At 38.7% G+C, this 25834-nt stretch overlaps 2 protein-coding genes across 3 annotated transcripts in view; one reads left to right on the forward strand and one right to left on the reverse strand.

Annotated features, from left to right (window-relative positions):
* Nucleotides 1–20472, reverse strand: part of lrrtm2 (leucine rich repeat transmembrane neuronal 2) — a 119493-nt gene extending 99021 nt beyond the window's left edge. The window contains exons 1-3 of one of the 2 annotated variants that reach the window (XM_080201698.1): nucleotides 20029–20472; nucleotides 18151–19751; nucleotides 13794–14038 (exon numbers count right to left, since the gene is read on the reverse strand). In XM_080201698.1, coding sequence (XP_080057824.1) covers nucleotides 18199–19751; nucleotides 20029–20032 — 1557 coding nt within the window. In that variant the 5' untranslated portion in view covers nucleotides 20033–20472 and the 3' untranslated portion in view covers nucleotides 13794–14038; nucleotides 18151–18198. Of the gene's footprint in view, nucleotides 1–13793; nucleotides 14039–18150; nucleotides 19752–20028 lie in introns of those variants that run through there. The other variant, XM_080201697.1, reaches the window with a different exon arrangement.
* ctnna1 (catenin (cadherin-associated protein), alpha 1) overlaps nucleotides 1–25834 on the forward strand; it is a 172664-nt gene that overhangs the window by 84255 nt on the left and 62575 nt on the right. The gene's annotated exons all lie outside the window — the stretch shown is intronic.

The raw sequence follows: 25834 nt of genomic DNA on the forward strand, positions 1-25834 counted from the left end.
TCAGACATTCTGTGCAATACTATTAAAGTTAGCTCATTGTTATCACTGTCAACTGCAAATAATGTATGTTATCATGTAAATGAACTGTAGCATGTAAATTGTGTCTCAAAGATAGGTGTTCTTATTGTAAACTATCGGGGTGGGACATTGGTTAGCACTGCTGTTTCCCAGTGCCAGGGATCGAGGTTTGATTCCCAGCTTGAGTCACTCTGCACAAACTCTGCACAGATTCTCCCCATGTCTGCGTAGGTTTCGTCCGGTTGCTCGGGTTTCCTCCCACAGCCTGAAAGACGTGCTGGTTAAGTGCATTGCCTATGCTAAATTCTCCCTTAGTGTACCCGAACAGGCGCCGGAATGTGGTGACCTGGGGATTTTCATAGTAACTTCATTGCAGTGTTAATGTAAGCCTACTTGTGACACTAATAATAAGTAAAATAAAAATAATTTAAATTTTGGGGGTGGTTAGAAAGCATATAGATAGTTTTGGGGGTTGAGCATTGGGAACTATTACTTTTATATTTTGTAGTAGCATTTGCTTTTGTTTAATTAATGACCCTTGATTGCTGAAAAATTCAAATTCCCCTTTCCTCTGTGTATATTTGCATAACCAACTGCTGAAAGCCTAAAGGTATTTTCGAAAGAGTAAATACCTAGGCTGTAATAATGCTTCTTTGCGTTTTCACTTTGTTTGATTTAGTTTAAGAAACATCTTGATCAGAGACAACTTATTTGGGGCTTCTACAATTTCTAGAAATTAAATGTCAATGTGTGTACTGTAGAAATATATTGATGTTGGAGCTGACTTAGCATGAAGTGTAGTTCTTTGCTATTTTGATTTAGCTTCTCAGCTCAAATGATATCTCCTTTAGCCTTAGTTGAATTCATCTTGGCTCTTATCTGGTACATCCTTTCAGCTAATATTTTTGTTATTGAGTTAGATGTACCATTTCAAAAAGAGCAGATCAAGTGATTCTTGCTACTCCTTTCGATATCGTTGCCCATGCAGAATGGTGAATTGAGCCTTAGTCAATTTATTGCAATGGACGTGAAAAGGTCAAGGATTCAAAGATAGCATTTAGCTACATAACTATGTTTTTTTAGCTATTGTCTGTTTATCTTGCAATTCATTTGCTTGATTTTGTGTAGTTTTCTGTTTGTGTAATCCTTTGTGTTTTTTGTTTTCCCCTACCTCAGTGTGCTCTCGCAATCTACTACCTTTGCATACTTTCTGATTGCTCGTGTTGGAATAGAGCAATTATTTTGATAAGTACAAGACAATGGAGCTCAAGTTACTAAGTCTCTTGTACAAAACCAATTCACAAGGTATAGAGATTGATTCATTTTTCACTGTGACCAAACAGTGGACAACTAAATGGAAGATGAACTACATTCCAAGCTTTAACAAAGAAGTGCATGGCAGTTTACAGGCTTTTCTACCTGTTTCATGCCTGCTTTCCAAAGATCCCTGAGTTTCCAGTTTTTTAAACAAATATGCTACACAGAGTAATTAGTGCATGTAATAAGCATCAAGACCTGGCTTTGGCAAAAGCAAAATGCTAAGGATGCTAGAAATCTAAAATTTAAAAAATGCTGGAAATGCCCTACAGACCAAAAAGCCTCTGGAGAGAAACAGGGTTAAAGTTTCAAATCAAGGTGACCCTTCGTCAGAATATGGCAAATTAGTTCTGGCAGCTGATGTTATGGCACTTCTTTAGGGCCAGCCTATACTCCTATGTATGGTAATACTTGCATGAAGATTTCTGTACCTTTTTGGTCCTCTTATTTTTTGTGTATTGTTTGCTCACCACAATTTCACCTGATGTCTCAGGTCTTGCAAGGTCATGAGTCTTTTTCAGATTAGTGCCTTGCTATTTAATTCAGGTTTGTCAGAATAAACTAGTGCAATGGCACAGGTCTCATTCTTGTGGGTTTGATGCGTATTTGTTTCAAAAACACAACTACTACCTGGATAGATTGGATGGCATGTAGAGAATGTTCTTTATTTTAGGAATTAGACCTTTTCTGGGGTCATGTTGTCTGGACCAAGAGTGATGACAGAATAATATCCCCAGTTTGGATTGCATGCAGCTAACCAAAGGAGTTTTTTTTTTGGACAGTCAGTTTAAAGCAAAAATTGCAATGTCCGTTTTTCTTCATCTTCCCAAAGCAATCTCCAGCATCAATACTCCTGAGATTAATTATGAGCACAAAGAACGTACTTTAAGCAATTAGGTGGTATCAACACACAGCAAAAAATGAAAATTCAACTTCTTAAAGTATAATTCAAGGGAATATTAACCTTTAATGTAGAAACTGAAAATGAAAAATATTTACATTAGGTGTTATGTGACTGGGAATTATATTTAGGTCTCTGTGCGCCTTCTGAATTTATAGAATTAATCATCTACAGTGCAAGGCTGTTTAGTGTTTTGCGGATAATGTAACTTGTGCGCAAGCCAAGTTTAGCTATGTAAGCAAATATCCCAGTTCTATGTAGCAATAAGCCTAAAGTCGAACATTCATTAAAGAAAAATACACAACTGCAAGTCTCATAACAGTTTACACTATTATAGAGCAAATACCAATGATATGTCCCTCCATTATCTTCCTTTTATTCTCTCTGTCTCTATCTCTGATCCCCCCCCCCCCCCACCCCCCACCCGTTGCAGACACCAATAAAGAGTTTTGAACTGATGTCAGAGAAAGGAATTGTTACCAGGGTTTCCTGTTTTGAATCGATCCATACAACAACTACTCTTTCTCCCTTCTGTTGATCCAGTGATGTGCCTTTTGCCTTTGACTCCTTTGCCCCTTGAAAGTCTTCTCAGAATTTTTTGCTTTGACCATGACCAGGATTTTTGACCTTGCCTGTGACAGGATCCCTTGTGGGTGGGACAGTGGGAGAGGTTGGCGAGCCATTGACTTTTTTTTGTTAAATTCTGCTGCATCTCTGCTTCTCCACTATGATCGTAAATGGGCAGATTTAAAACTTGCACATAAGCACAAGTTGTTTGTATAAATATTTTGTTTTATTAATTATGAATGTATTTATCTAGGAAATAATGAGGAATCTGACAGATTTAATACTCTAAACTTGTTACAAAGCCATTAGTTTAAATGCTAATTACTTTTCGTTTTGTTGAGATTCCATGCTCACCTAAAAGAGTTATCGAGTTTCCAAGTGAATGTATTTGAGAAACATACTTCTTAAGTATTTTAAATTGACTGTAAAGAAAGCAGTTAATACCTACATAATTTACCCCACATCATGTCTTCATGTTACAAGGTTCTTCACAAATAATGAACTTCAAACTTAATTTGCTTAAACAACAAGAAAATATAATTTAGGGGGCAGCCTTATAAACTCCTGATCTTGGGAACACTGCAAGAAACCTTCCACTGATTACCATGGACAACCCTCCCTCAGCTGTAAATCTCCATGTTAAATACATTTTGGCAGAAACACCCAAAAGTAGTAATGGCATGGAACGTACTCTGGGTGAGGGACTTCAATGCCCTTGACTGGCTTTGAAGCATCCAAGTGCTACACTTGGTCTGCACAGCTGGTGAGAGAACCAGCATGAGGCAAAAGTGTACTGGACCTCATTCTCCCCAGTCTTCCTGTCGCAGGTGAGTCTGTCCATGGCAAAATTGGTGCAGGTAGCCACTATGTTATCTTGCAGAGACAAAATCAAATCTTCATGATGAAGGTATCCTCCATCTTGTGTGGCACTCTTCTGATATGGCTACAATATCTGACAAAATGGAAGATTGCCCAGATATGTTCTATCCATAAAAAGCAGATCAAATCCACTTTGGCCTAGTAAGCCTACTTTCAGTCATCAAGGAAGTCATGGAAGGTGTCATCCCAGTGTAGTTAAGTGCTATATGCTCATGATTAGCAATGACTATCACCAACAATAGAGTAACATCTCAATATAACGTCCATTGGTATTACCATCATCAAATCTGCCCCCCACCCTCCAAATTCATGCACCCCTATCACGACATAAAGGGGTTTTACCATTAACTAACAAGTTAACTGATGTGTCAACTTTATAAGACCCTTGTCAGACCCCACTTGGAGTACTGTGTGCAGTTCTGGTCACCTCACTACAGGAAGGATGTGGAAGCTATTGAGAGGGTGCAGAGGAGATTTACAAGGATGTTGCCTGGATTGGGAGACATGCCTTATGAAGAGGGAGCTAGGTCTCTTCTCCCTGGAGAGACGAAGGTTGAGAGGCAACCTGAATAGAGGTTTATAAAATGTTGAGAGGAATGGATAGGGTGGATTCTCGGAGGCTATTTCCCAGGGCTGAAATGGTTGCTACGAGAGGACACAGATTTAAGGTGCTGGGAAGCAAGTACAGAGGAGATGTAAGGAGTAAGTTTTTCACTCAGAGGGTGGTAAGTGAGTGGAATCGGCTGCCGTCAGTGGTGGTAGAGGCGAACTGGCTGGGGTCTTTTAAAAGACTTCTGGATGAGTATATGGGATCTAATGGCATTGGGAGTTACAGATAGTCCTATGGCTTGGTGGGTAAAGATGTGATCAGCGCAACTTGTGGGCCGAAGGGCCTGTTTGTGCTGTAGTGTTCTATGTCACAAATGTTGCAACTACGTGAACAGGTCAGAAGCTGGTTATACTGTGGCAATGCCCCAAAACTGCAATGCACAAGTTAGGACTGCAATGGAATACTCTTCACTTTCCCAGCTGAGTGCAGCTGCAAGAATACCTGAGAAGCTTTTCCAGAACAAAGTTACCACTTGATTCTCTACTCCCTCCAACTTCCAGCACACTGTGACTGCAACGTATACCGGCAGCAGTAACTCACCGTTATTTCTACGACCTAGAAGGACAAGGGCAGTAAGCATATTCTAGTTTCCTCCCTCTATCTTTTTCCATCCTGACTTACAAATATATTAGCATAACTTCATGGTTATTAAGATAAAATTCTGAGACCCTCTGCTTAATAGTGCTGTTGAGTTCCTTCACCACATTGACCACCACGCGTCTAGGGCATTAGGGTTGAGAAATAAATAATGACCTTACCACTGATGCTTATGACTTGTCAATTTTTTTTTTGAAAAGTAACTTCCTATCTTTTAATTTAAAAGAATAAATAGTTTTTTTTGTTGCGCTCTCGTCTTTTGGATTGTACTATAACTCAAAACAGATATGGAACTAAATATGTTTCCAATCAAACAAAATGTGCAGAATTGCATATTTTGATTTAGAACCATAGAATCCCAATATTGCAGAAGGAGGCCATTTGGCCCATCAGGTCTGTGCCAGGTTACCAAGGCCCACAATGCAATCTGGCCCAACAACTGTGCGCATTTATTATGGCCAATCCATGTAACCTGCACATACTTTGATTGCGGGAACAAACAGAAGCGCCTGGAGAAAATCCATGCGAATACAGGGAGAAACTCCACACAGCCACCCTTTGCCAGAAGTGGACTGTAGCAGTGGACCCTAACCTCTGTGCCATTGTGCTGTGGTACATTAATTTGGAGAAAACCGAGTTTCTTAAATAGTTGTTGACACAGTTGAAATTAATTTTTAGAGCTCACAATTTATTTTGCCACCAGAGGATGCTAAAATTCACTCGCATCCAGACTTTTTAACATGTATGAAATTAATAGTAAATTGCTAATTGTGTTGAAAGTTTGCTTGGGAAAAAGCTGGCAACAAAGAAAAAAAAATTAGAAAGCCGTGACTAAAAAATGTAGTGAAAAATATTTAGTCAAATAACATTTTTTTTGTGGAATGCTGCAACCAGGTTGCAGAAAGCTTAACATGCAAGGGATCTGAGCCATTTAATTGTCTGAACAAAGGTATGGGATATGGATTTCTAATGTACATAATTAGGAGGAATTGTATGCCATATTCCAGCTTATGGTGGCCAAAGCAGTGATTCGTCAAGCTTTAGAATGACTGCCTTTTTGTACTTACAAAGTCAAGTATCTTGTACGTTTTCTTAACTATCTTCTCAAATTGTCCTGTTTTTCATGGAATTTTGAATATGCACCCCCAAGCCCTTATGCTCTTGCACCAACTCTGAAGTCGTACCATTCAGAAGATACCGTGTTCCTCTTCAGGTGCATCATTTCACACTTGCCCTCTGTCTATGCCGTTCTGAAATCTGCTACTTTTCTGCTCATTTTTAACTATTCTGTTTGATGGAACCCACAAACTTGGAAATTATATTCTTTACACCTATATCCAGATCCTTTATATATTAAAAATCAGTGGTCCCAATACCAGTCCCTGGAGATCTCACTGCACACTTCTGTAGTCAGAAAAGCATCAACTACTACACTACCTTCTTCAATCCTCTCTCTCCCTTCATCTAAAAATCTCAAGATTAGTCAGACAGGATTTACCTTTCAACTGGCTAACTATTCCTTGCTAATTAATGTTTCTTGAAGTGAGAATTAAATTTGTCCTTGACAAAGGCCTTCGTGAATGATGATAGACAGACTTGTAGTTACTGATTTATACTGCCTTTTGAACAACCAAGAAGGATTTACTATTCTGTTTGTATCCAAGAAGAGAAGAGATGCAGTTAATGTTTTATTTCTCCACTAGATTCCCTCGACAACCACCTGGGCTAGGTAATTTGTCAAATTTGAGTAATGGCAACCCATGTAGACTTGTGTCTATTTTAAAGATGCCCGAAATTTGCCTGCCGTCCTTCCTCCACTGTGATGTCAAATTCATTCTCCTGTTCTGTGAAGACCAATACAAAGTAATTCTTCAATATCTCAGTCATGCCACTGCCTTTACATGAACAATTTGTCCCAATCGAGTATCGACATGCTGTGAAGTCATGTTTGAAGTCATTAGGTTACATTTTAGCTTCATTTGAAGCAATTTTTAATAGCGGCATCTCGCCCTTTGGCTAAGATGCAAATGAGATCAAGCTTTGGAGGAGCAGCTATGCCTACTCCAATCAGCTTGGATCATATAGATCAAGCCCAAGAGAGGAGGTGAGAGCTCTGTCTCATCAGCTTGGCTTGGGAATGTCTCAACTTGTTGAGACTCTGAATTGGACTTGCTTGAATTGGAACAAAAAAAAACCCTTTTTAATGTTTCTTTTACTTTTTATATGTACCTGCTAATATTTTCTCATACACTCATTTTGCCCATTTTGTATCTTTTGCACGTTTTTATTGAACTTTGTATTTGTTTGGACATTTGTATTTGTTTGTATTGGGCCCTCCCTCTTTTCTTCCCTATCCTTTTTGGTTACAGCATAGCCAAGAATATTAAGTTTTCATTCCTGCTTATGTTTAAGCTAGATTTCCCTACATCCATCACAGCTTAACTCGATGTGGCAATCTATGCCTGCTGCTCGTCAACATTACCTATAACACTCCTTCCAGTAACGTTCTTGTATTCCAACAATATGCGAGACTGTGTTTTTTCCTCCATCTAATTTTTGTTCTTTCTGTGCTATTCTTCCCTTCGATTCTTGGTTTTCTGTGCACCTTGCCTTTCTTCTTTGCTATGTTCTCATTCTCTCTGGAGATAAATTACCAGAGAACTTGTTTTGGTACCTGGGCTCAGGGATAACGATTAGCCAGCATGCTGAGAAGGAATTACTTCTTTTTGAATAAATGCCATGGAATTGTTTGCACCCATCTGATGCAATGTATGGAAAAGAACATCCTTAATAATGTAGTACACCTGCTGTACTGTACTCAGGATTGATGTGCAACCTTCTGTCTTAATTGACAGAGTGGTAGCCTTGAATTGACAGTCGACTAATTTGGATGCCAGGCGTGGAACTTAAATGGCTAGGATCACCGAAGAGTCATTTTAATAATGAAAAATAGTACACAGTTATAAGAGCACACTGCTTCCTCTTAAAAGGTATAAAGGAATCTGTGACATAGCCAAAGATATGAGATTAGCACAACTTTAGTGGTAGTTGTTGTCAGCGCAGATGTGACAGGTGAAGGGAAAGAGCAGACCCAATAGCCTTTTTTAATTCCAAGATTATTTTCAATCTTCTGGGTAATTTTCAGAAGTGTTCCATAGAAAAACATGGAATTAGAAAATGCAATTCAACCCTTGAAGTTTTTATCTTCAGGGAAGTGCCTTGAAAGAAAATTTTATGTAAATACTTGCATTAGCTTTGATAATCTATTAAAACAATGGAATATTTACTGTTCCCATATTTATTATATTTAACTATACTTGTTTTCTAATTTAAATCAGACACCCGTTATGGGAACTCAAAGTTCCAGAACTGTTGGTCACTTTTTCCTGAATCATGTTTTTAAAAAAAGTGGCATACCTTCAAAGCCATTGTTTAAGTTTATTTATTTATTAGTGTTAAAAGTAGGCTTATATTAATACTGCAATGAAGTTACTGTGAAAATCTACTAGTCACCACACTTTGCTACCACCACACTTTGGATACACTGAGGGAGAATTTTAGCATGACCAATGCACCTAATCAGCACTAATCAGTCTTTTGAACTGTGGGAGGAACCCCACACAGATGGGGAGAACATGCAGACTTTGCACCGATCGTGATCCAAGCCAGGAATTAAACCCAGGTCGCTGGCAGTGACAGACAGCAGTGCTTGGCACCGTACAGCCCTCGTATGCAAAATTTTTCAGATAATTCTAAATGTGGCCTCCGTAATCTACAGTCTTGCTGAATGCTCATAACAAGCAGGTGCAATAACATTTCTAAGTAGAAATTTCTGGCAGTTATTAACTTTGCCCACAATCTTCTGAACCACTTTAGAGCAATTTTTAAATTGGGCCATATTCAGACTGGAGTACGTTGCTGATGTGAATCAGTTCAAATTGAGTACATGTCTGTTTTCCTGCCTGCACTTCTCCATTTTATCTTTCCTAGATTGATTTTATTTTCTTAAATGCCTATTGTAAGTATTATGTTAATTAATTTTCAACTCTGCCATCTTACTTTACATTATTATGGATAATGCTTTTAAATATTAAAAATTCAAACATTTATATTGAATTTCATTAAGCCTTTGCAAGAAAAAAATGTAGTTTACAGCCCATTTCCTTTTCCTGTTTTATTTAAAGTAAATTTAGCATTTTAGGTTTTTATGAAGAGTGGTTATAATATCAGGAATTCTTCTAATTTTGTATTATAAGAATTGTTCCGCCCACCACCCCGCTCCAGTAAAGTAGTGCGTCGAAAAGAACAATGGGACAATCATAATTCATAACTGTGGATAACAAGGTTTTACGATGGATAAAGGTTACGCCTTCGGTTATTGCTTTTGTATCCAATTTGATATTTGATGTCATCTTCTGAAATTAATTTATAATTAAACATGTTAGCTTTGCACTTAACATGTACCTGCACCACCAGTCTTTTAGTCTAGGTGGCGCTCATAGATAAACTATGAGCAGTATTCAAATTACAATTTTTTTCTGTTTGTAAAGTTAAAACATTCTTTGCAAGGGATTGTTTCATTTTACGCAAGAGCAATGCATACGTTGCTGCTGTTTTTTACCGCAGTATTTTAGCTGTGTTGACCTATCAAACTTTGACATGTTTCCAAAATGAAGTCACAATAAAAAGGATTGATTCCATTCTTTCAATGTCAACTGATAAAGATACCAGTCTTGAGATTCTAAAATGGCAAATATATTTACTTTTGTCAAACTAATTTACATACATGCACTTGTACATTGACAGAATATAATATTGCAGTTCCTCTTACAACTTTAAAGCTGCAACCAAATGTGTTCAATTTTGTACTGAACGCTTGCATTGTGATAGATTCAGTCAAGAATATGGAGTTGTTTTGTCCAAGATTAATTGGCAGTGCACACGTTTGTTTAAAAATCTCTTTTTCAGAATTGGCAAACTGTAAACTTCATTCCAATTGCAGTAGCAATCAGTTTAATTCAAACATTTAGTATTATGATCTGAATGATTTATTTTGTCAGATTTAAAGTGTGTGGATCATGTTGAAGTTTGTACCAAATGTGAATTTTGCAATTCTTTTCCTTTGAGAGAATGTTCAGTTAATTTATTGCATTGGAATAACTTCTTTAAAATTGCACAGTTAACTTAAACCTGTTAATTAAGTTATTGATTGGCGGGTTACCAGGGATGAGGAACTTTTAACTTGGAGAAGTTAGGATTGATGTGCTAAGAGCAGCGAAGGTTAAGGGTAAATTTAATTGTGACATTCAAAACTGAAGGGTTATAATAGTGGATAGATTTAAAGTAATTGCTGAAGGACCTGGGTTGATGAGTTTTTAAATAGCATACTATTTTGATCTGGTCCTGCTTGGTTAATGTAGATTCCATAGCTTTCAAAAGGAAATTGGATAAATACCTGAAAAGGAAATCAATTGGAATGCTGTGGAGAAAATTAGATAACTGGTCTAGTTATCTCTTTCTAAGCATGGACACAAGGATTGAACACTCTCCGCTTGTCCAGCCTGCAGCTCCAGCAATGCCCGAGAAGCTTGCCACTATCCAGGGCAATACAGCTCACTAGTTTGGCACCCATTCACAAACATTCACTCCCTCCTCACTGAAGCACAATGGAGGTCCTATGAGGAGAGACTGAGGGATTTAGGGTTGTTTTCGTTGGAAAGAAGGCGGCTAAGAGGGGATCTTATTGAAACATATAAGATGATTAGAGGTTTAGATAGGGTGGATAGTGATAGCCTTTTTCCTCGGATGGAGAAAGCTAGCACGAGGGGGCATGGCTTTAAATTAAGGGGGGGTAGTAGCTACAGGACAGATGTCAGGGGTAGGTTCTTTACCCAGCGGGTGGTGAGGGATTGGAATGCCCTGCCTGCTGCAGTTGTAAATGCATCTAGTTTGGGGGCGTTTAAGAGATCTCTGGATAGGTTTATGGACGAAAAGGGATTGGTATAGGCTAGTGGGTCATTGTTTTTGTAACTGGTCGGCGCAACATCGTGGGCCGAAGGGCCTGTTCTGCGCTGTAATGTTCTATGTTCTATGTTCTAACCATGTGTACCAGCTAATAAACAGCAGCTCCCAAACCCACAATCACTACCATCAAGAAGGGCAAGGGGTGCAGATACATTGGAAATGCCCATCCAAGCCACTCGCTGTCCTGACTTGGAAATATATTGCTGTTCCTTCGCTGTCGCTGAATCAAACTCCTGCAACTCTTTCCCTAACAGCATTGTGGGTGTATCCACACCACGTGGACTGCAGCATTTCAAGAAGACAGCACCCTTCTACCTCCTCAAGGGCAATTACGGATGGGCAGTAAATGCTGGCCTAGCTAGCAATGACCACATCTTATGAATGAATTAACAAAATGGATTCCTTCAATTCTAAATGACTGACTAAATATTTTTATATTGCAATGTTATTTGTTTACAGTTCAGTACTAAATACTGTGATTATCTCTTCTCGATCTATAGTTCAGAAGTACCGTACAACATTCTGATTCAATTTATTTTTACACATAGAAAAAGACTTTAAAATTCATTTATGTATTATCTTCCCGATCCATAATCTGCAACTTTCAACTCTTTTTGACTTGATAGGATATCTATAAAATGTCAGGTTGAATTATTGAAAAAAGCAACCACCAGTTAGTGTTTTATTTATAGTAATTTTAGCTGTTCTTAAAAAACAAACTTCCAAATGTTCGTGGAACAGTTGTTCCTTTATATTAAACTGCAACATTAATTGTTATAGTTAGTGTTCAGCTGTTGGTCTTGGTTGGGCTGGGCTACTCGAGTGACACCACATAGAGTTGAGATTGAATGTAGTCTTCAGGTGCAGTATGGTTAGTGAGCAGGGTGATTTGATCCAGGAAACTCGGGTGTTCACTCCCCATGTTCTGTCCTCTTTTTGATTAATCTGTGGGATGTGAGCAGCACTGGCAAGGTCAGTATTTATTGTTCATTCCTAATTACTCTTGAGAAATTGGTGAAAGGTTACCTTCTTGAATTGCTGCAATCCATTTGGTATGGTACACTAATGCAGATGGTAAGGGAGTTCCAAGGTTTTGACCTAACGTGATTGAAGGAGCAATAAAATATTTCAAACCAGAATGGTGTGTGACTTGGAGGGGAACTTGTGGATGTTCCCTTGCATCTGCTGCCCACCCCCTTGAGTCGATAGAGGATAAATGTATGATAGAGCATCATACATTTGGATGATGGTGCCAAAGGAGCCTTGACAAGTTGCTTTGGTGTGTCCTGTGGATAGTACACACTGAAGCCACTTGGTTGTGAAACAAGTTAATAAATAAGCTGGTGGAAATTTTGCTGATCAAAAGAGCTGCTTTGGCCTGGATTGTTTTGAGTTTCTTGTGTCGTTGAAGTTGCGTTTATCCAGACAAGTGGAATGTATTCCACCACAATTGGGACTTATGTCCTGGACAGGCTCTGGGGAGTCAGAGGTGAGTTACTCAGTGCAGAATTCCCAGTCTCCCACCTGGTCTTTGCATTACTCGAGTGGCTGTCAAGTTAATGTTTGGGTTTCCTCCCTCCCTCCCCTGTCCCCAGGAGATCATAGTGGGACAATTAGTGATAGTAATGCTGTTGAACATCAAGAGGAGTGGGCTACATTCTCTCTTTTTGGAGCTGATTCTTGCATTTAGTGCCACTTGTCAGTCCATTCCTAAACGTTGCTCAGGTCTTGCTGTCTGTGAGCATGGACTGCTTCAGTATCTTAAAAGTTGTAAATATTACTAAACATTGCACAATCATTAGCAAACACCCCCGCTTAACTTATTTTAGAGGAAAAGTCATTGATGAAGCAGACAAAGACACTACGCTGAGGAATTCCTGTAGTGATATCCTTGTGCTAATTTGATTAGCTTCCAACAACCATATCCATCTGAAATTACAACCAATGGAGAATATTCCCACTGACTTTTGCTGTTTCCAGGAGCCACACCTGGTGACATTCTGCATTGATGTTAAGGGCAGTCACTGTCCTCACCTCTGGAATTCAGATCTTTTGTCCATGCTTGGATCAAGACTATAATGAGGTCAGGAGTTGAGTGGGCCTGGTAGATCCCAAATTAAATGTCATTAAGTTATGCTGAGTAAGGGTGGAATTTTCCCATCCTGTCCACTGCAGGAATCGTAGCAGATAGGGGGCGGACTGTGCAAAGATCTGTTGCCTTCAGGCGGGATTTTCTGGCCCTGGGATGAGCGCTGCTGGAAAATCCTTAAGTGTCATTTGATAGTACACTCAGCAGCGTCTTCCCACACTTTGCCAATGATTGTGAGCAGACTGGTGAGATGGTCATTAACTGGAAATCTAATCCAGTTTTTCCTTGTGTGAGAACAGTATACACTTTGCCTCTACTGTTGTAGTTGTATTAAAACAGCTTGGCTAGGGATATGGCTAGTTCTGGACAACATCCAGAATGTTATGAGGGCTTGTGGCCTTTGCTACATCCAATGGGTTTGGCCTAGTATTTCAATTTTTTTAATCAATTTCCAATGCCTGCTTTTATAAAAGAAACTACCCATATAAATTCTCACTTATTATGCCCTCCTACCAGTGCCACCACTAATAGGAAACTGTTAAATACACTGCAACAATGTTATATTCCCATTTGACAATTCTATTATAAATATTGAGCTAAGAATTCATAATGAAAAATCTGTGTGGCTATGAGAAATAAGTTTATGGGTTAAAATCAATGGTATACCAAGTTTTTAAATGCTGAATGCAGACACAACTTAATTATGGTTCGTTGGTAGAACTTTCCTGGCAAGCTTCATCAGTATTTGATTTTGGGATGGAAAGCATAAAGTGAAAGAGAATTTCAAGATATTGCCATCTGAAGTACAACCTTGTATTGTGTTTTGGAACTATTTCTCCTGGAAACAGTTTCATAATGAGTTCCGATTGCCAAATTGCATTGTTTCAACTGCAGGTTAGACACAGCAACAGATTGATACCTGTGCAACTTTTATCTTTCTGGCAGGCCTCCCACAGGTGCTGTAGGAAGAAACCATTCAGTTTTGCCTCTGTGAAGTTATGATTCTTGTAGAATTGTCTCTACTGTTCAGTCAACTCTAAAGTGGGGGCAACAGTTGGGAAGTTTTAGGATATGATTAACAGTACATGCAAGTAATGGTATTTGCTCTTTACATTTAAACATCAACCCCTCCCATGCTTTTACAGCCCAGTCTTTTCAGAAAGCCAGCAGCAAGGTTTTGAATATTTGACTGGATGGAATTGTTTAAATTATCAAGGAATGGTAAATATTCTAAACTGTATTTCTGCTTTTTTGAAACTGACCTTTTAGTTTTCTCCAGTGTCTATTGCACTCTCAAAGCAAAATCTTTCCCTTCCAGCACCTGGCGTATTTAGTAGTTTGAAGGGGGCAGAATGCAAAGAACTAACAGGAAGCAAAATGGTTAACACTGCTGCCTCACAGCACCAGAAGCCTGGATTCAATTCTAGCCTTGACTGGCTGACTAAGCTTGCACGTTCTTCCCATGTCTGTGTGGGTTTCCTCCAGGTGCTTGGATCCCCCCCCCCACAACCCAAAGATGGATTAGCCATGGTAAATGCACAAGTTTACAGGGATAGGACAGAGGGGAGGCCCTGAGTGGGATGCTTTTTCAGAGTCCAGGCAGAGTCAATAGACTGGCCACTTTCTGCGCTGTAGGGAGTCTACGACTTGAATCATAGTTTAAATTTTTAATGCCCAAGGTGTTTTGATTTACCCCAGAATTTTGGAAATAGAGATTTTCAATCTGAGGCTGAAGCTCCACACCAGAAATTTGAGCTGCTAAGCTGGGACACAGTGAGGGAATGCTTCTTTGTTGAAGACATTACCCTTTGGATGATTTATTAACCATGAGACCATGTGTCTTGTCTTGTAGTAAAGCTGGACATATAAAGTTCCTGTGGCATCTTTTTGTTTAAAGAGGAGTTCTTTCAGTGATATATCCGCAGGTTTTTCATCTCATTGTTGTTTGTGGATCTTGGTCCATGAAAAAATAATGTTGTTTTGCCTACACATCAACACAAAACAGAAACTTGTTTGTTTTATGCCCTTCTCAAATCCAATTTTCTTTTGCCATTCCTATCATGAAGGTACTGAATCTTGTTGGATATTATTGCTTTGCCTTTTGTGTTTCTGGACAGATGCTGTGGGCTCTGCAGTTTTCCCCCTCTAACCTACTGTCCATATACAAATTTCCAGCAGAGGTCACTGGATAGCAACCAGGCTCTGTCACATAGGCCATTTTTTTTCCCCTGATTCTAACCTGAGGATACTCTAATCCATCTGCAGTCTCCCTGTTGCTTCCACATCAAAAACTCAACATGGATTATTGGTTTCATTGCCGGTCTTATGTTTGTCTTGATACTATATTGGCCATTTGGCATCGAGAAGCCTTTAATTTTAACATTAAGTCCAATAATGAGAACCCGGAATTTAACATCTCATCGTGGAAAATTAGTGAAATTTTTAATTTGGTGTTTGCAAATTACTCCAAGAAGAAAAGCATTGACTATTCACAAGTACAGTTTTCACAGTGGTTGCATTTTAAACCCTGACAGTAAAAAAAAAATTGCACGATAAACATATCTGTTTATCTTATGCTTCTGATAGACGGCCTCGGCAAATATGTCAGCTGCATTAACTGGAAAAAGCTTTTGTTTCTCTTTGAAAATGGAGAGAAGGAAATAGCTCAACAGGTGAAGTAAAGACTCTATAGAGCATTTCTTAAAAATATTTCTGGAGATTAGTAGGATTTGTATTGTTTTTAAGACTAACACAGATTTAGTACTGTAAGGAATTATAAAATAGGTAAGAACACTTATCTGACAATTAAGTGACCCTTATAGTGACAATTAAGATGAATAAGATTCGTAGGATATTTTTCAAGTTTGTATTTTTGGAGAGTCTTGCCTGCAGTTACACATTTGTGATTTTTCAGTATTGATACTAATGGTCGAGGTAGTACAAAAGTAAGCTTTTTTTAAAAATATTTATTGATATAATTGAGTCCTGGTAATAAATGATTTCATTTTTCTGTATTGGTCAGAATTGAACACTTTCAGATCCTATGTACCATGAGCTGGATGCAAAATGAAGCATGTGTTTAATACAGTATGTAAGAGTTAATAGCCTAGTGACGTGTTCATTTCCCTTGAGTTACCTTTGTGGCCCATTTCAGTGCAATATCCAATTTTGTGCTAAATTACAACCACTCTTGCACTATGATCAATCAATGCATTAGTGATATTTATGTTGTTTTCAAAATTCACGCTCCAGAACCTGTAGAAATTTGTTAGGAATTTGATGCAATTTTGGTAGAGAGGAACAAATTGTAGAAAGCTAGGGAATCTTTGCCCAACAAAAGCTTTGTGTTTGTGTGCTTTACTTCCCCAAAAAAACTCAAATTGCATGAAAAAGAGATTGCTGATTTTATGAATCTCACTGATCTCATGCAGGTATTTGAATTTGGGTTTTAAACTGGATTTTAATTCTGAACCTTACATAAAGCAGCAATAAATTAATATTATGGGCTAAATTTCAGTCTGGTTCTGAGGTAAGTAAGGCACGAGTCAAATGCCTTCACTGTAGTCCTGTGGTATGCTACTCTGTAGCATATTTATTAAACCATATATCAAAACAAATTGTGTTAGCCCAAAAGATACTGGTTTGACTACATCATCGCAGATATAGTGCATTGCTTGACAGAATTTTATTTTCAGGCAACTCAAGTAAAGGGGGCAGCATTGTACTACAAAATTAATGTTGCTTTGAATTTGAAGTTATAACTTGTAAATCTATCTATACATGCTTTCATTTTCCAACTTCACATTCTTAAGTTCTTTTGGTCCCTGGTGATCCTTGCTTCCTGCCTTCTCCTATACAAGCTTATGCTTGCTTTGACTTTCAGTCTACTCTCTTTTATTCTTGAGGAAGAGTCTGACTGTATTTGAATGCCGGGGTGTAGCAGATGATGGTATGACTAAACCCAGATTGGTGGACGGCAGTATGCATGAAGGAAAGTGGTCAGTAGCATGTCTTTCCTTGTTTTATAGATCTATTTGTCTATATTTGCAAGCTGCTACCAGTTCATATTCCTGCACACTCCTGGTTGTTTTATAGTATGTCCAAGTGTTTTCAAAGCAACTGAAATTCATTGTGACTCCCATATGCTGCCATTCTTTCTGGTGGACAACAGTATGTTAAGTTGATAAAATTTAGCTCAATTAAAAATTAGAGGGTTGATTGCACACTATTTCTGTAACACGTTAATTTGTCAGCTAGGACATGACTACATTTCCATTTTCTGTAATTTGATTGAAGTCCCAGCGGTAGCTTGTTCCTTGAATCAACCAATTGAACGTTGCTGTATGTATTTTACTTATTGCAGTCTTCTACTGCGACTTGCTAACCTCTGCTAAATTTCTTTTATGTGGCAATGATTTTAACTGTTAACTGACTTCAGGATGTTTTTCTGAAAGTATGAAGTGCAGATTAGCTGGAATATTATATTATCTGGGTCATAGTATTTGACCTTTTTTAATTTGTTTTTATTCAAGGTTGAGCAAAATTTATTGTACAATTGAGTGAATTTCACAAACACGTTCTCTATGAAAGCACAGCTATCCGTTAACCACCTTTAATGTACTTAATTGATCTAATCGAGCGAAAACTTCACTTAACCCTGACAGTAAAAACTCGAAATTTTTCAGTTTTGATGTTTAAAAAACAGTTCATCAATTCCTTCTGATTTCTCCCTTATGAAACAGTTTGGGCATGATTTCAAAATGAGCCCATTATTTAATAACTTGCTGTAACTGGCTTATCTAAAGGTCTCTTTTTGTGGCGAGGTTGATGCCAAGGACATGAGGCAATTTAATATTTGATCTTTAGTGACAAGCTGTCTAACTCAGCACAGCTAAGGTAATTTTTTTAACTGTGTTGTGAGTCAAGCAATCTCTTCCACCGACAAACAAAATAGTTATTACAAAAATAAATTTAGCTTGTATGGCATGATGCAAATCCAGACAGAGAAATCTAGGCTGACTTTCATTTGCAGTGTCAGGTACAATTTAGAGTAAGAGAGCCAGTGCCAGAATTTTGGTAACTTTATTCTGCAAATAAAAAATATTAATGTTCAATTCTGTAGTTAAAAGTTGAAAGCATTTTACTCACAGATTTCCCATTTCTTAAACTGTATGTTGATTACATGAGCTCAGTAATTTATACTTCACATTCTTTATAAGGCAGCTGCTGACATTTGCATTGTCCGTAACCATTTATGATCACCAGTGCGCCTTCCTCATGGGTGGGCTCATATTCATTATAGGGTACTTGTGTAGATAAATCTGCCATGGGCTGCCTGGCTTGGTGGCGAATTTGCCTCCGATGTTGCATCATGGAGCAATGCCTTATACGTCTTAGGGTAGGGGGGCAGCATTTCCGTGAAATGTACACCACAAGGATAATGAGGAAAAAAGAGAACAATAGAGCCATTGTTCCAGTTATTATCCTGTGAGTAAAGAGAGTATTATCAGGCTCAAGGAAGTCTTCAGCAGTTGTTTCTATAGTTGGATTTTCAGTATCCTCTGAACCGGAGTCGGTAGACGTTAATTCTGTTCCGTATTCAGTAGTTTCTGACTGCTGTATAGAGTCTGTATAGCCAGTGGTTATTTGTGTGGTTGTTGCTGAAAGATTGCTGCAGATTTGAAATCCATGAACAGCATCTAATATGTCCTCGCCTTGTGTGTGCTCTGGGCTAGCACAAACCATTGAGTTCTCCCATCGACCTTGGAAATTGCTTAGCCAAGAGGCCAGGGCACAAATATTTTTGTTACAAACCCACATGTTACTAGAAAGACCGATGTGAGTTAGCGATTTCCACGAGTTAACAATCTGGCTATCCAATGCGGTGAGCTTGTTTGAATCCATCAGAAGTATCTTTAGATTCGGCATTGTAAGGAAAACATGAGGCTCAATTGTTCTAATCTCATTTCCAGTTATATCGAGCTTTTCCAGTGTGTCCCAAGTCCATTCCATTCCACATAACAGGATACTAATTTTGTTCCATTGTAAAAATAGTGTTTGGAGACTTATTAGCCGAGGGAAATGAGCAAAATTAATCTTTGTCAGCTGGTTGTGCTCTAAGTGAAGCTCCTTGAGTTTGATTAATCCTGCAAAACCATTACGAGCCAGACTTCGCAAGCGATTGTTGCTTATATCCAAAAACTCCAGGCTTCGGCAGTCCCAGAAAATCCTTATAGGAATGGTCCTTAATGAATTTGAACGCAGGTGCAGTGTTTGAAGTTTTCGTAAGCTGTGGAATTGCTCTGGTTGCAGAGAAGTAATTTGATTAAATGACAGGTCCAGATTCTGCAAGTTAATCAGTTGGCTGAATGTAGTATTTGCCAGTCGCACAATCCTATTGTAGCTGAGGATTAATTCTTTAAGTTTATACAGTCCTTGAAAGGCATCCACTTGAATAACAGAAATCTGGTTATGATCTAAATAGAGCCACGTAAGTTGGCTGTAGCTTGTAAATTGATCATTTTGCAGTTCAACAAAACTATTGTGCCTGAGCGACAAGCCTATAGACCCGTGGGAGACATTGTCGGGTACTCCTTGAAAACCTTGGGAATCACAGTAAAAGAGCAGCTCCTCGCATCTGCATTTTTGTGGACATGCTGTGCCTGAGGCAGGCAGCATTTTCAACAACATGCTCATCACACACAATGCCACCGTTGTTGGCCCCCCCAATGGCCACTTCGAATGCAAACCTGTAGGTGGCAATCAAATGAAATTCATTTAGGTTTCTAGCCTAAACAGTCCATCATATATGGTGATTTAGGTGCTTCATCCCCTCCCCCACAAAAGCTGTTGCAGCTAACGATGATAGAATTGTTAGACATGATTTTGTTTTCAAAAGGGGGGAAACATTCTATATGTTTCCAACGAGCTAAATAATTTGCTCCTCCTTCCCCTTCTGTCCCTGCAGCCCCTCTGTTCCCCTCCCATCTGGATTTTCAAAATCCTATTTCAAAAGAAAACACTTACCCATTCTTTTCTGCACATTGGAGACTGCATTCAACTATCCTTCTGTTCAGACTCCTCGAGCAGTGAGCTGGAAAGAAGTTCCAGTGGAAGAGGCAGCTTTTGAAAAGACGTGACACAAAAAGGATTTCTATTTGCTTTCACATATGACAATGGCGAGTATTCCAGTTGGAAGCAAAAAGAAAAATGCCATAACAAATCTTCACCTATCCCAGCTGTAACGTTTCCTCCAAAGCTTTGCCCTTGCCCTGCTTTGATTTCCACTGGCTTAGGACTATAGAATTTTTTCTTGAGGATGAATGAAAACAAACATTTCCTTCACTTGTCCATTCAATTGCTTAATTGAAGCCCAAACCTTCGCCTGCACAGCTGGTGGTCCTATCCTTAACTTGTTGATGGTAATGAAGTACTTGTGCAGAGACCAGCTAGCGGTGCGAACACATTGACTGAAAGCTTCTTTGGAAAGGAGAGCTGTGCTGGTGCTGCAAGAGCGCAGACTTGCAGATTGGTGGCAGGCTGGCGTAAGCTTGTGACGTGCAATGTTTTCAGGCTTTTCAGTAGCATGATGATGAGCTTCATGCTGCATACAGTCTGCAAATTGGATGAAACAGACACTGAAGCATCGAAAATGACTAATAAATAAAAGGGGAAGTACTGGGTATATGATCCTTATCCATTGTTGTTCCTGTTGTATTATTTTTAAAAGATGAAACCTCCAAGAAGCAAATAGCTGGTCTTTGAAAAATAAAATAGCTTTTTATTAAAAATACTACTTTCAGGTACAAGTCATCTGATCTGAATATAGAATTGAGTAGAAATTTCATTCTACAATTTGCCTCTGTTTCTAATGTTTCCTAATTGTAGATAGGTTATTGATAACTACATGTTCCTAAATACATCATAAAATGAAGAATTATTGTATGGTTTCATGAAATTGGAATTTTTTCTCATTATAATCTCAGTTTTGAAATACTGGAAAGATTGAAGCAAAATAATAAGGTGGACCTATGTAAGATTTTGACTTAGAACTCTATTTTGAAGATCAACTGATTCATGTATTCATCCTGTTTGTAGAAATACTAGTGTTTGGAAGCATGTTTGTATGTTCTGTCTGCTAATTTTATATTGGAGTTCAATGTGTTTAGAGTGATCAATGCCACACGTGTAACCATGGCAGGGAGTTGGACCACACAGCGTCACAGCCAAACCTAATCTTGGCCTACCCTAATAACCGCAAGGTCTCGTGATGCTGGTTAGAAAAGGAAAAGCCCACAGGATCCAAGGGAAAGTGGCAAGTTGAATCCAAAATTGACTCAGTAACTTTCAGTAAAGGTCACTGCATAGTTATCAGGGACTGATATTTATCTTTCTTCCTCAACTTCCTAACCCAAAGTTTTAAAGTCAATTGTGATGCCTCTGCTGTATCCTGGCAGGCCTGAACTAATGCAGAACAAACCACAGATTTAATTCTGTTTTCTAGGCTTAGCTACATAATGAGTGAACTGGATGAATCCCTGAAAAGTTACTATTCAAAGTCAACCAGTGACCAAATTCAGAGAACATATTTGTATCAATTTTGGCCCTTTTCTCATTCTCCCAAATTGATTCCATCTGGTGGCATGTTTCCAAACTTTAACTACTGAAATAGTTAACAACTAAATATAGCAGACCTGAAATGTTTGTCTAAAGTTGAAGCCTATTGCAAATTATGATGTCAACGAAGCAGCTCTGCAGTTAAGGGAGACAAACTTGACTGATTTGGGTTTTGAGTTTATCATTCTATATATATTCCTGGCTGATTATTTTATAAAAGAACAGATTGAGGAAAATATGACTGTAAACTTTAGTTCCTTTTGAGTATTGTGATGTTGGTGCTCTTCAAAAGAGTCACCATTTGATCTTCAGCTCAAAGGCAAGATTTCAGGGAAGTGATCAAAACCTGAGCAAGACGATTACAGTTTTACAATCCAAATTACAATTTTGTTCAAGTTATTTTCAATCATCTCTTCAGAAACATTACTGCACCAAATACTCACCTCAATCTGATGTTACTTCAGGTCTAATTACAGCTATTTGTGCACTATTACTCCATTTGTCATTATCTACCACACATTAATTTGTGATGGTGTTATACTGGGGAGTATAGTGAAGTCTATACTTGAAGACAGTCAACTGCAAACAGTATAAATTCAATTTTAAAATTTATTTCAGGGCTACATTGTGGGCAGCACAATTAAAGTAAAACAAGACATTGAATTGTAAATTTGATGGTAACAAAGCCCACTGAAGCGGAAACATGTCATGGATGTTTATGAATGACAATTGTACAAATCAGTAGCAGACAATATTCTGCTTGAAGTATCATTTAAACATGACCAAGGAGTGCAAATTACATCGGAGTCCCTTCACTCAGCTCACATATTTAAGATTCCATTGTATAAGAAAGTTGCACACCAACACAAATGTATGCTTACTTCAAAAGACAGCAAGTATTAAGACACCTGGTTTTCAATTATATTTGCATATCAAAGAAAATGAGATCCCACAAACGTGTGCGCAAGGATAAACTGTAAAATATTCCACAGTTTAAACTTTTAAGTGTATTTACTTTACAATCAATTGCTGCTTTTAACTGGGGCTCCAAGACCCAATTGGAATTTCCATGTAAAATATGTTCATAAAATTAACTGCATATACTACCATCTGTCAGTTCAGTTAGCACTAATGCTATGAGTATGTTCTTGCATACTACTTTATGCTCTGGGTTGTGAGCTAGTCTGTTTAAAAAAAAATTTGGCCAGTGCTGCAGTGAACATTTAGTGGTACTGTTGTAGCACTGCATTGCTAACAGTAGACATAATATTACATCTTTTACCAGAAATCCTGCTTGTGCTCCTAGACATGTAATATTTATTGGGCTTTTGCTTCTGAAAAACTTCGGCACACAGAAATGATTTAAAACAGGGATAACTTCAAATGTTCAAAACTCAGCTCGTGGGCACAGTGCAAGGCATGTTCATCCAACATTACAATGGAAAATCCTCCATAAAATCATGCATCCAAAAGGTTTGTCGCAAAGCAAGTACAAGCTTTGTTTATCCTGCCTGCATCTTTGGACATGTCTAAATGTCTTTGTTTCACATCACCATTAAAATATCAGGATAACATGAGAAATGGGGTAGAAATCCAATCTAACTAGTGAAATAAAATGCTGCCACTGAAGGCAGAAAATTCTGGAAATATACAAAAAAAATCAGGCAGCATGTGAGGCGAGAAACAAGTAGGTTAAGGTTAGAAATTGACAACCTTCCTTCAGAATCTGATCTTAATAAAGGCCAGTTTGGTTTTTAAAATTTTGGCTAACCAAAGTCTTTGGGGCGATCTTATCAAAAAAATTTTAAGCGCTGAACGAGCGTGAAAATGGGAGAGAATCACATCCATTTTCCCAGGGGGAAAAAAAATCAAATCTTTTCGCACTTAGAGGAAAAAGTGTGTCAAATTATGCTTTCAAGTTCCTGAAGTGGGTTGCAAACCTATGACCTTCAAAGTCAAAAGGCAAAAGTGTGACAATGGAGGCCAAGACCAAAACCTTTCATGTTAAATAACATCTGAAAAAGTCTAAACAATCTTGCTTTTAAAAGGCCAACATTTTTGTTTGAAATACTTCAGAATTTTAAAAATTGAATCTACTGTGACTTTGGCAGTTGTCTCACTGCCTATGTTCTAAACGCTAAAACTTTCTCCCCACACTCTTTTAAGGAGCGTGTTAAAAAAACTTTGATCAAGTTTTCAGTTCTAATTTCTCCATATACAGCTCAGTGTCAAATTCACCTTAAAATGCTTTTTACGAGTTTAAAGTGCTTATAAGTAATTGTTTTTTGCTGTAAGTAAAGGATTCCTTTAAAACTGTTTAGTACCTAATTAGTTATTACAAGTCAGATGTAACATACTTTTCAAGAAGGTGGTGACTTTAAATAAGCACTGTTTAACATTCTAGGAAAAGGCCGTATTTTAACCATTGTTCCATAAAGGGCACAATGTTTGAAGTAGTCTACAAGAATTTCAAATATTCCGGTGGTAAAGAAGGACTGTAGAAGGGATAACCAGCCGTGGTTATCGAAGGAAATAAAGGAGAGTATTAAATTAAAAGCTGATGTGTTAAGAGCGGCTAAGAATAGTGGTCAATTAGAAGATTGGGAAAGACTTAAAAATCAACAAATAATGACTAAGAAGGAGATAAAGAAAGGAAAGATAGAGTATGAAGCTAAACTAGCTCTAAATATAGAAAATGACAGTAAAAGTTTTTACAAATATATAGAGGAGACTGACTAGACTGAATGTTGGACCCTTGGAAGATGAGAGGGGGGATTTAGTGGTGGGAGATGAGGAAATGGCTGAGGCCTTCACGAGGAGGACACAAATAGTTTGCCGGATATTAAAGATAGAAGGATGGTAGGAGATGAGGGCCTTAATGCGATAACTGTCACTAGAGAGGTAGTGCTTGATAGACTAACGGGACTGAAGGTAGACAAGTCCCCGGGACCAGATGGAATGCATCCCAGGGTTCTGAAAGAAATGGCAGAGGTGATAACAGATGCCTTAGTAATTATTTATCAAAATTCGCTGGACTCCGGGGAAGTGCCAGAAGATTGGAAAACGGCTAATGTTACGCCGCTGTTTAAAGAAGGTAGCAGACAAAAGGCAGGGAATTATAGGCCAGTTAGTTTAACGTCTGTAGTTGGAAAAATGTTAGAATCCGTCATCAAAGAAGAAATAGCGAGGCACCTAGAAAATAATGGTTTGATCAAGCAGACGCAGCACGGATTCGTTAAGGGGATGTCGTGTTTGACAAATTTATTGGATTTCTATGAGGATGTGACTAGTGCGGTAGACAGAGGGGAACCGGTGGTTGTGGTGTTTTCAGATTTCTAAAAGGTGTTTGATAAGGTGCCTCACAAAAAGTGCATAGAGTTGGGGGTAAGGTGTTAGCGTGGATAGAAGATTGGCTGTCTAATAGGAAGCAGAGAGTTGGAATCGATGGGTGCTATTCTGGTTGGCAGTTGGTGACCAGTGGAGTGCCGCAGGGATCAGTGCTGTTTGCCATTTACATAGATGATCTGGAGGAGGGGGCTGAGTGTAGGGTGACGAAATTTGCTGATGACACGGAGATGAGTGGAAAAGCAAGTTGCGTGGAGGGTGTGGAAAGTCAGCAGAGAGAGCTGGATAGGCTGAGCGAGTGGGCGAGGACCTGGCAGATGGAGTATAATGTTAGCAAGTGCGAGGTTATCCACTTTGGTAGAAATAATAGGAGAGATTATTATTTAAAAGGCGAAAAGCTGCAGCATGCTACGTTCAGAGGGACCTGGGGGGTCCTTGTGCACAAATCGCAAAAACCCAGTCTGCAGGTGCAGCATATGATCAAGAAGGCAAATGGAATGCTGGCCTTTATAGCGAGGGGGATAGAATATAAAAGCAGGGAGGTCTTGCTGCAACTGTACAGGATACTGGTGAGGCCACAGCTGGAGTACTGTGTGCAGTTTTGGTCGCCGCACTTGCGGAAGGATATATTGGGCCTGGAGGGAGTGCAGAGAAGGTTCACTAGGCTGATACCAGAGATGAGGGGGTTAGCCTATGAAGAGAGACTGAATAGACTGGCTCTGTACTTGTTAGCGTTTAGAAGGCTGAGGGGGGATCTTACAGAGAGACATATAAGATAACGAAGGGGATAGATAGAGTGGAGGTAGAGAGATTCTTCCTGCTTAGAAAATTTAGCAGGACTTGAGGGCACAGCCTCAAGATAAGGGGGGGG

The sequence above is a fragment of the Carcharhinus amblyrhynchos genome, chromosome 13 (genome assembly GCF_965287045.1).
Source record: "Carcharhinus amblyrhynchos chromosome 13, sCarAmb.v2.hapA, whole genome shotgun sequence".
In the NCBI taxonomy this organism is placed as follows: domain Eukaryota; kingdom Metazoa; phylum Chordata; class Chondrichthyes; order Carcharhiniformes; family Carcharhinidae; genus Carcharhinus; species Carcharhinus amblyrhynchos.